At 29.3% G+C, this 11,687-nt stretch overlaps 1 protein-coding gene across 11 annotated transcripts in view; it reads left to right on the top strand.

The window, feature by feature from the left end:
* The window catches only part of LOC106786409 (flocculation protein FLO11-like), a 128,976-nt gene that overhangs the window by 90,057 nt on the left and 27,232 nt on the right, over positions 1-11,687 (top strand). For 9 of the 11 annotated variants that reach the window (XM_014747767.1, XM_014747769.1, XM_014747766.1 and 6 more), the window contains 5 exons: positions 3,064-3,262; positions 3,983-4,234; positions 8,602-8,637; positions 9,364-9,566; positions 10,263-10,354. In XM_014747767.1, the coding sequence (XP_014603253.1) occupies positions 3,064-3,262; positions 3,983-4,234; positions 8,602-8,637; positions 9,364-9,566; positions 10,263-10,354 (782 nt within the window). The remainder of the gene's footprint in view (positions 1-3,063; positions 3,263-3,982; positions 4,235-8,601; positions 8,638-9,363; positions 9,567-10,262; positions 10,355-11,687) is intronic. The other 2 variants (XM_014747774.1, XM_014747772.1) reach the window with 1 other exon arrangement.

The following is an 11,687-nucleotide window of genomic DNA, read 5'->3' as shown; positions in this document are numbered from 1 at the left end:
TGTTGTTGTCTTCGTTAGCAGCGCGTATCTTGAATGTAATCCATTTATATTTATTAATCACGAAAAGTGTGTTTCACCAAAAAAAAAAAAAAAAAGTAATAAAACGGCACTATCGCTCACTGCCTTTTGGTGTTTTTGTGTTTTTCTTTTTAATGTGAAAAACAAATCAGGAACGTAGCTAGATGATAATGATGGTTTTTAAGACGAATTTTGTCTTTTACATATTTTCCGAATTAGCTTGACTAAAGTATCGAGAGAGCAGCTATATTTTTTATTCTTTTATTTGTTTGTACATTTTATTATTTTCCATGCGTTCATTCTCGTGCTCCCTTTGTGTTTTAGAAGCATATTGCATATATGTGTATTCTACGTATACGTATATACGACATATGAGATACTTGAATGATATCATTTTTTTCTCATTTTTTTTTTCTTTTTTTTTTTTCTTATTTCATAGCTTTTCGCTTGTGTAGTTTTATACGTTATGTGAAAAAGAAACGTAACATTCAATTTTCGTCTCGAGAAGCCCGTCGTCGTCATATACATATATATATATATACCTATATATATTTATAGCTACGCTACTGTTGATCGTAAAAAAAAAAAAATTGAAAAAAAAGAAAAAGAAAATATTAAATAAAAATATGCTTGCAAGAGTTTCTTCTTCTTCTTCTTCTTCTTCTTCTTCTTCATACTAAATACACACATAAGAACACACACGACACGCTTCGTCTTTAGCGATAGTACTAAACGACGTGCTAATAAATGTCAATCGATATCTTATTTAAGCGGAGAAAGTTCTCGGAATTCGAAATAATAATCTGATTGACGAAAAAAAATCACGAGAACGATCTCCCAATAATCAATTTTCTCGAGAATATATCGTTTATCATCATTTTTCTTTTTTATTTCCTTGTTTTATTTTTTTTTGTTACAATTAAAGTACTTGCTCATTGACAATTAGACCAAGTTATGCAAATAACCTAACAAAACATCGAAATATTATTTTTTTATTATTATTATTATTAAACGATTGTATTCAACTATTCAATTTTGAAAAACATCTGTAAAAATGCAATGATGAATTATGAAGGGAAACTTGATTTCAATACATTTAATATTAAAAATAATCATAATAATAAATAAAATGTAACGTAACCAAGTATTCAACGATAGATATAAAGGTACTTTGTTTTATATAAAATTCTTTAAATTATAATTATTGAATTTTAGATGATTGAAAGAGCATGTAGCATTACGTATAATTTGGCCTAATTTAAAATCGTGTTTCGTACAAAAAGGACAAGTTAAAAGATTCACAAGTATAACAATTTTTTGTCCCTCCCACAAAAAAAAAAAAAAACAAACTGGAACAGATTTGACCAACTTATTTTTTTTATTCCCTATTCAAATATTTTTGTTCTTTTTTCGTCGCGCGAAAAATATTCTCGAGAACAATTTCAAAAATATGTACTCTAATAAGAATTTTTATGTCACCATGCGCAACACGTTACGGCGGAATTGTCGTCACGCGAAACAAGAGAAAAACGAAAACAAAAAAGAAAAATACAAAAAAGCCGAATTAGGAAATAAGGAAAATGAAATGTCATATATAATTCACGAAAAAAAAAAATGATTTCAAATTGTACTTCGTATCGAATGTTGGGTTTTTACATTATTAATACATTAGATACACCATATTCTTGTGCGTATATTCTATAATACAAATACATTCCAAAGTATCCTTCTAACTAATTTCAAATATACGGATATATAAATATTTTTCTAAATAAATTTCAACTATTTTTCTATAAAAGAACGTTTATAAACGTAGTTGTATTTTAGAAATGAATTTTTTTATTTCCTATCGGTAATATACTCGAACGATATCAATTCATTTTAATGCATAATAATTTTCAAAATATATTATTTCGAATCTATCTCTTACAAATTATATACTAAATAATATTTTCTTTTTTACGTTTTTTTTTTTATATACATATAATAATATATGATAATTTTAAATATAATATGCATATACGTATACGTATATATATATTCGTTGGAATTTTATTAAAAAAAAAAAAAAAAAAAAAAAAGAAAACACGAAAAAATTAAATAATACGAGTTAGATGTTGAACGATATAAGGACAAATTCATTCGAATCTGCCATTCGACGACTAAGGGATTCTCGAATTTCGCGCTTGGCAGTTCCGCTAGAAGTACACGATTCTTTGCTTCCTATCTCTCGCAGAAGAGGATTCTCCGGTAACGTGAGAAAAACGCGAGATAAAATGACTTCCGCCACGATTCATTCTACCTCGTGAAAATCCAAATAGTTCTCTCTTTTTCTTTCTCTCTCTCTCTATCTCTCTCTTTCTCTTTCTTTCTTTCTTATCGTCCACCATTCTCGTAACTTTCGTTTGAAAGAGCTGCTTACGGGTAGTATGCGAATAAAAGAGAGAAGGATAACTAGAAATAAAAAAAGTAAAGAAAAGTAAAGAAAAGAAAAGAAAAGAAAAGAAAAGTTATAAGGGAAGAAAACAAGGGGAGAAAAATCTCTAATAATACCGGCGAATCTTTTTTACGACGAGAAAACAGCTTTTTATTTTCACATGCGACACGCATATTATATGTGTACATACAGTAAATATATTTAATATATATATATACATATATATATATATATATATATATACTATTAGATATAGCAACGAATTCACGAGATAACTTTTATAAAAACAACATTTAATATTTATTTATAAAATAATTCGCGTTATTCATCGAAATAATTTTCATTATTTTCTCTATGACACTTTGATCAATTATTAAAAAAAAACATTGTCGAATTGTTTGACGAAATTTTGATGCAATAAATTTAATATTAAAATACTGTGAATTAATTGCTAAACCTAATATTTTGTTATACTGTATATATATATATATATATATGAACACACACTTATTATACAAATATATAGATACAAATTTCTAACGAAAAACTTTTTTCTTTTGCTGATCTTTTTGAAATATCGATGCAAAACGATCGAAACGAAATAAAAGGAGGGAGCGCCGGTGGAAAAAATAGACCAACTCAGGCAACCATTGTAGTCCAACAACCGTCCCTTTCGTTGGATGCACCAGCTGCTACAATTCTTTTACATCCGGACGCGGATGCGAGAAGAAGAGAAGAAAATATGAGACAATTGCTTGATGTTGCGAACACCCTCACCCTACAGGAGATTCACGACTTCGAAATGAGGTTCGTCCTCTTATTTTTCTCTCTCTCTCTCTCTCTCTCTCTCTCTTTCTTCTATGTTTTTTCTTCTTCTTTTCCTTCCATTATTTCCTTTGATAATATACACATTTACCCCTTTGTTCACCCCCTCCGTTGCTTTACTACTTCCAATTTTTATTTTTTAAACATTTTGTATTCTTTAATTAAACGAACGTTTCGATAATGAAAATGAAATATTGACGATTACTTGATGTAACTAAACAAATTCGATTAGATTTAATCGTCATATTGTACGGGTTTAATAAACGTAGTATTTTCTTTTTCTTTTTTTTTCAAATATCTTTTATTGAATTTTAATTTTCTTTTCCTTTTAAGCCAAAATGATTATTATATATATATATATATATAAAATGCAGTACTGCGAGTAGAAAGAAGTTATATTATGAATAAATGTTGAAAAAATTTGCAACGACATAATAATAAAGCTTCTCGTTAAGATTAGGTGTCAAATAATATAAAAAAAAAATAATAATAAAGGGAATTGGGGGGAGTAAAAAAAAATAAAAGAAAAAAAAACAGATAAAATCAAATATTAAGCTTAAATCTTGGTACTTCGTTTTAAAAACCAATTTCCTTGTTTTTTTTTTGTTCCTCTCTATCATCCCCATTGCCTATCTAAAACCGTTTACCTCATCTACCCCCTATTGGTCTCGATACCTTTCTCTTTTAAATCCACCCTCACAGATATGGAAGTCCACATCACAGTCGTTCGCAGTCGGTGAAAACTCCAGGTAGCCGATCGTCCGGTCGGCCAAATTACTTGTGTCTTCCGCAGCAAAGGTCGAGGGTGGCCAGTATGCCGAACACAGGAGTTGAAGAAGAATATTACAGGCTGAGGCATTTCAGTATTACCGGGAAAGGTGTGGTGAATAGAGGGGATTCCTTAAAAAGTCGAAGATCCCGTTCCAACAATAGCGTCGCATCGAGCAACTCCAGGTGAGTTTTTTCTTTTTTTTTTTTTACCTTTATACACTCCTTGGTGCATCTAATTGTGAGCAATTGTATATTCTTCTTTTTTTTTTTCTTTTTTTTTTTTTTGAAACGTTTCCAACCTTTCCAAATTCACCATACGAAATTCTCTCGTTATTTCTTCTTCTTTTCCACGTTCCATCGCATGCTCGTATAACGTCAACGAGTTTAGTAGTGTGACTGAATATACTCCCTGGAAAACTCATTATCCATTTCCTTTCTTTACAATATGATCATAACTACAAACTTTTTATCATATATATATCTAAGGGAAACTTAAGTTTTTTATATTGTCTATTGTATACCATTAAAGTTTATAATTCGGTTAATTTATGAAACGGCTAGGCGTTATTTGGGAATAAAAAGTATACGAAAAGAATTTTATTATGTATTTAAAACTAATTAGTATTAGAAAATAACGAGGTTATACTTATATGAATTCACGAGAGAATCTAATAGATCGTAATTCGATCAGATTTTAAAGTCTACATTTCTTATATTTTTCTGTATTTTCCAAACCAATATTATGGTAATTGTATAATTCAATTGGATTTAATCTACGTATCAAATATCAATTTTATATCTTAATTAATCGTCTCTTATTAATTCATATATTATCTAACTGAAGAATGTAATGCTACCTTCTTTCGTATTGTTCATTGGTCAGTATAATTGTTTCACGAATTAACGGATTTAAAGCTTTAACGATAACATATAGATTGTATAAGCTTACGATAAAAAGAAAAAAAGAAAGAAAGAAAGAAAGAAAAAGAATGTTACAATCGACTGGAACCAACGATAGACATTGATAGGTATATACGATCGATCAGGATAAAAATCATGAGCTTAGGTAGTTATATACCATTCAAGATCGATGAAATGAAAGATGAAACGAGCACAATTGAGGACTTAGAACTTCGAGTTGGAACACATTTTACGAATGTTCCTGGCTGACGCTGCTGAGATGCATCAAAGGGACAAGATACTTTAGACTGGTGGCCTATCTATTTTTGGCTCGTTTCTCTAGATCGAACGCATGAATCTACGTGTGGAGTTGTGGTGACGTAGACACACGCGTTGGACCCTAGAGCATGGCCACCATGCATCAACATTGTCTTCCCATCGTTTCGACAATAACTACTTCTCGTCCTTTTTTTATTGCGCATCGATTGAGTATTTTCTCAACGAAGTACAATATATATAAATTATATTTTCTTATTTGTTAAATCCTTCATCGGCAACGTGGGTTTAATCGAGGCTAAAATTATGTTTGAGAATAATATTGTTTCAAAGAAATATCAAAGATTGCAATGCTGTAAATTGTACAACTTTGCAAATTCTTTGAAAAGTTTTGGTAAATATTTTTTATACTAGAAGTGAATAGATTTAAATTACTTTAAAATTAAATTAAAGTACTCTCTTTTTCCACGGAAATCTGTATCTTTTGTTCTCTATCGTATCGGAAGTTAAACACAGGTTTAGAAAGAAATGTTTTTTACCTGTATGGGTTGTTTTGGGGGTTGCGTGTGGCTGTGTGTGCCTGTCCCGAGAATGTTTTCAACGTTGTTTAAATAATAATTTGATATTCTATAGGATATCAAAGTATTATGTTCGATGCCTAGGAAAAACTCTGTAAAAAGCATTGATAACAATGCCGAGGAATTACTAGCAATGACTGATTTCCGACTTCGACGTTAATATATATACATGGCCCATGTTATTTTCATATACATTATACATATATGCATATAGCATATTTGTTATTAGCAAGTACGCATTTTTTTTTTCAATATTTTTCGTTCGCAGTTTAATAGGTTTTTCAAATATGATGCAATTTCAACACATTCAAAGAATTTTTGTCCTTTACGGTTGACTAGTTATATCGAAAAACCGATTAACAAAGATTAAAGGGGTATCTATATTTTTTCGATATAAAAAAGGAACATAATTGTTCTTTGCATAAGCGAGAATGTACTTTCAATATTTGCAAAGTTTTATTAAAATCTATATTTTCGGATGTGGAAAAGCATCATTTTGTCATACTATGTAAAAATAATCAATGTATCATCATCCTTCAAATAATTTTTATTAATTAACAAAGTGATATTATATATAAATGTAAACACAAATGTTTTAACTAAACAAATATTAAATGTAGAGAATAGTTTAGTTTGAAACTTTGAATATAATTTTCGAGTGCCTGAGTTGGAAGTAGACACAAACAATAGTGAGTTGATGTTTAGAAATTTGATTTTCTTCCGATATCCGATCCTGTTTACGGTCTAGTCGTTAAACAATCAACAAACATTCCTATACTATCCCTATTCGTTATCAAAACTTTAACATTTTATAGGAAGTTTCAACGAAATAAGGTAATCGAAATTCACGTTAATCATATATAATCAATAGTTTAATAGATTTAATATAATTTTGTTAATTGTCATTAATGACGTATATAAATATTTTTATCCTGTTATGCATATAATTTTATCTAAACACAATCAGAGCTTCTAAAGTAAACTTCGAACTATAGAATTGTCACATAGCACCGATTTTATTGTTAAAATCAATATCGTCATTGTCCTGATGTTTTAACCAATAAACGATTAACCAAATTGCACAGATCACGAGTAAAAATCGTACATCGAAAATTTCATTTACACGTAATGGTACAATTTGTTGTTTGTTAAGCAAATACACAGATATATTTATACACTATTGATACGTACGTATCAGTACATAGTATATATATATATACAGTACTAACAATAAATAAAAGTATTTGAACAGAATCGATTTTCTTCTAACGCATTCTACAAATTTGTAGAAAAAAAAACTATGATATCGTTTAATTATTTTCTCAATTATATCTCTCTGGTTAAAAATTCAAATATATATTAAGTTACACGAATTAAATAAAGGTTCAATAAGAAAATAGTTTTTTTTTAGTAAAACCCGTTTAATTTGTTTAATTGTGCGTCGATAAAAAGACTCGAAAAATATATATTTACTAAACAAAAAAATTAAATAGAAAATTGTACGTTTTCTTATTTTTCTTTTTAAAGATTTACAACAAAGTATGTTATAGAAAAATTTAATTCGAGCTAATCATTTTATTCGACACTGTATTTATAAATATATATATATTATTCGTGTATATAAGTTAAACGCGTAACATATGTGTATATCAATTTTAAACAAGCTCATATATGATAAATAATCGACGAATTTGTACACGGAATTTATACGTACGTATATATGTATATTTGTTTATTATATAACTGCGCATGTAGAATACGAATACATACTTAAACAAATGTTTGCTCGTGTAAAATACGAGTCGAGAGAGAAAACGAATGGTTGAAAGAAACGGTGAGAGAGAAGGAGAGAAAATTGAAGCGTGAATAGATTGCTTACGTATGATGTACAATGCATGTTTATAAGTAGAGTCACTACGCGACTAGAGTATATGCGTAGGTGTAATAGAAAGTGAACGACAAATTGCATGATACGCGTAGTTTCTATACGATTAATTGGATTAGTTTTCTAGGAGCACGCTAATACGAATATTCGCACGAAGAAGGAAATATTGTTTTATCTTCTTCGACGATATTAATTATGCGCAATTTGCTTCAACGTTTAATATGAAACAAATAAAGCAATTCAGATATTGCGCACACCTTTTATATATACATATACACGCACATATACATATATATACACGTGGCACGTACACACACGTTCTTGTATTCATATCGCATTTTTCGTTTAAACGAGAGAAACATCAATTCAATTCGTCTTTCAATATAGAAACCATTTTATTGACAAAAATGGACGTCTTTATCCAGTACTTTAATCGACTTTTGTTGCAATCATTACTTTCATTTCTTTGAATCATTCCCCCTTGAAATTTCTTTGAAAACACTAATCCCGTCGACAATACGTCATGTGTGTCAAACACACACGACGCTCAATTTACTAATGAGTCTCGAAGAAATCACAAGGGGCACACGAACACAAATAAACATATACATTACACACATAGATACGCATACTTACACGGTTTTCTCGCTACAATCGATTTTTTCTCACTTTTGATATCTTGTTATGTTTATTTTCTCTTTTTCCTTTTTTCTTCTTTCCTCCTTTCTTATTTTTCTTATTTCTTTTTCTACTTTTATTCCATTTTCTCTTTCTCTCTTTCTCTCTTTCTCTCTCACTCTTTCTCTCTCTCTCTCTGTCCTTGTCTGTGTTTTCTTAAAACTAATTAATTATCCCATACAATTCTTGCTTTTCTGCATAACACGTAGAGATTCTCGCGCCTTCTGTTTCAGGGAGATTTTACGAGATTCCAAACCGGTTGCTTATAGGTACGCTCGTCCCTCATTTTTCAGTAATTACTATTACTCTTCTTCTTTTTCTTCTTCTTCTTCTTATTTTTCTTTTTCTTCTTCTTCTTCTTCTTCTGCTTATTATTATTATTATTATTATTATTATTATTATTATTATTATTATTATTATTATTATTTTCATTATTATTATTATTATTATTAAATTCATATTAAATTATTATCTACGAGATATATACATACGTCTTTTTTTCATTTATTTCTTTATGACCACTGGACGAAATATTTTTATCTACTGATAAATACTTTACAATGTGAGAGAGATATAATACACACTTATTTTAATTATCTTTTTACACGCACGATATTATTTATAGTATTTACGTATATCATGTAGCATATACATATATACTTGTGCGCAGTATTTAGCGGTGTGCATAAACTCTGAATTATAAAGACAATAATGTATAATATAACGAAAAAAAATAAATAATAATAAAAAAACATAATGGTCCAGATATCTCGTTTAGATGTTATTAGAACGTCAAAAAAATTATCGTCGTCCTCATTTTTGTTTTACTTTTTTTTTTTTNATAAAGACAATAATGTATAATATAACGAAAAAAAAAAAAAAAAAAAGAAATAAGGATAACATTTTTATCTATTTATCTTAAAAAAAAATAATGAAAATTATCGTCGTCCTCATTTTTGTTTTACTTTTTTTTTTTTCTTCTTCTTCGAATACAGCACCGAACATTTGACGGCTTCGTATCCTGGCTCGGCACGAAATTCGGCAGCGGGCTCACTTGCAAGTTCACGCGAGAGTAGTGCATCCCAGGATCCTGCATCTTATCGAGTTTTGATGTTGGGTGCACCGGCAGTTGGAAAAAGTTCCCTCGTATCTCAATTTATGACGTCGGAGTATTTACACGCTTACGATACTTCTATCGGTGAGTAATAATATTTACAAGATTTTCTTTCTATTTTTTTTTTCAATCTTACAATTAGAAAATTTTCTTTACAAATTTGTCAAACAAATGATAAAATAGTTCTCGAGTAATTATATTAAATTGTCGAGACAAATTTTCTTATTAGATGACAAGCAGTGTGTAGGTGGGGTATTTAGGATAAAGCAACAAGGGCTCTCTATAATTCTTGTGTGTGTGTTGTTTATTTAAATTTTAATTTATATTATTATAAAATTTTGTGATATTTCTTTTTTTACTTCTCGTTCGTTTTTCTATTAACATGTGTGTGTCGAATAATGATGATGATAATTAACTGATATTCAATGATCGTATATAATATTAATATTACTGTATCTATTTTATTTTAAAATACATAAATACAGTGTATAATAAAAAATGAATTGAAACAAAATGATATATTATCGACGATTAGAAAAAAAAAATAAAATAAAAATGATTGTTATTTATATTATAAAAAATTTCCAAATATTTTCAATATATACGAACGGTAATATAATTTGTGATTTATGAACAGAAACGAAATCATATCTTACCATATCTTTTATACATCCCAAGAGTGTTTACGTGGTCTTAACTCGACAATATGTCCTTGTCCTTTCGTCCTCGCGTGACTATAACATCTATATAATATAAATATTTTTTTTTTTGAATTTGCAGATGACGAGTCCGGTGAGAAAACTGTAAGCGTGCTGTTGGCCGGCGAGGAGTCCGAGTTAACATTCATAGACCATTCGTGCGCAGAAATGACGGTAAGTTTCATTTAAATTAATTGTAAAATAATAAAAAAGATAAATAATTATGAATGATTAATAGAAGAAACCATCGACAAGGAAAATATTGAAAACGTAATCGAGAAAGAGAAAAAAGTTAAAAATAAAAATAAAAAAACTTACCCAGAGAACGACGTGACAGTAGAAATCTCAAACGTGAATTAACATTTTGAAATTCGAAATTAATAAATCATACGCGGTGACGTATGTATTAAAATTGATCGTATCGCCATTATTCAAATTAATTTAATTATTCAATAATTCGCAAGAGGCGATGTCATTAAATTTCAACGATACTCTAATTGCCATATTCATTCAATTCATTATCATGCATAAATGAAAAAGTGGTATACCTATAATATAATAGAATATCATTGATACCGATTTTACCTTATGAATGCTTAACTTTATCAGTTTATTAAAAAAACATACAAAATATAAGATACGTCTTGTAACAACGGTAAAAGACATTGATCAATTTTTCTTCTTCTTTATCGTCACAGAGTCCTATGATATTATAAAAATGACAAAAGAAAAAGAAAAATCCTCCTAGGTGTCCCTATAGGTAGATATAATGGCCGTGACAGAGAGAAAGAGGAGAGGTACAGCGTTAATCGTATTTGTTCAGGGTCATATGATAGACAGTCGAAGCGTGTCTTTGTAGAATGACGAAGAAAGTTACAGTTAAATAGATAGATAGATAGATAGATAGATAGATAGATAGATAGATAGACAGTAGCGAATCAAGTCAAGTCAGGGGCCCCCTGATGGTAAAAATAAACTCGAGTTAAAAAAAGAAACAACACAAAAGTTTCAATAAAACTCCCATTAAATTATTAACAAACAAACAAACAAGGAAATGTAATCTAAAAATTCATATGCCGCAAGACATTATATAAATAAATTCATTTAAAAAAGAAAAACAACTTAAAAAACATTCGTGAAACCTATAACGAAAAGACATTTTAAGACTTGGAGACTCTTTCGGGGCCCTAAGCGGTCACTTAAATCCGCCATTGTAGATAGATAAATAGATAAATAGATAATTAGATAGATGGATAGAGTGAAAGATAAAAAGACATAGATTGAAAGTAAGGTAGGATGAGGAAGAGAATGAGATTTAGTTACGTTCAGAGAAAATTAGGTAGAGGGTGGGATTGGAGGGGTGGGTTTTCGAGAGTGATAGAGAAGAATTAAATTAAAATCCATTCTCGACGATTTGACCTGGTCGAGTGAGCACGCGAGTTCGCGCATCGTCCATCAAAAGAACGACGTAAAAATGGAACTACGTTCTCGATACCGAAAAAAGTGA

This window comes from Polistes canadensis, unplaced genomic scaffold (genome assembly GCF_001313835.1).
Source record: "Polistes canadensis isolate GaletaPanama2010 unplaced genomic scaffold, ASM131383v1 scaffold_73, whole genome shotgun sequence".
NCBI classification, from domain to species: Eukaryota; Metazoa; Arthropoda; class Insecta; order Hymenoptera; family Vespidae; genus Polistes; species Polistes canadensis.
This window is presented reverse-complemented; position numbering and strand designations above follow the sequence as displayed.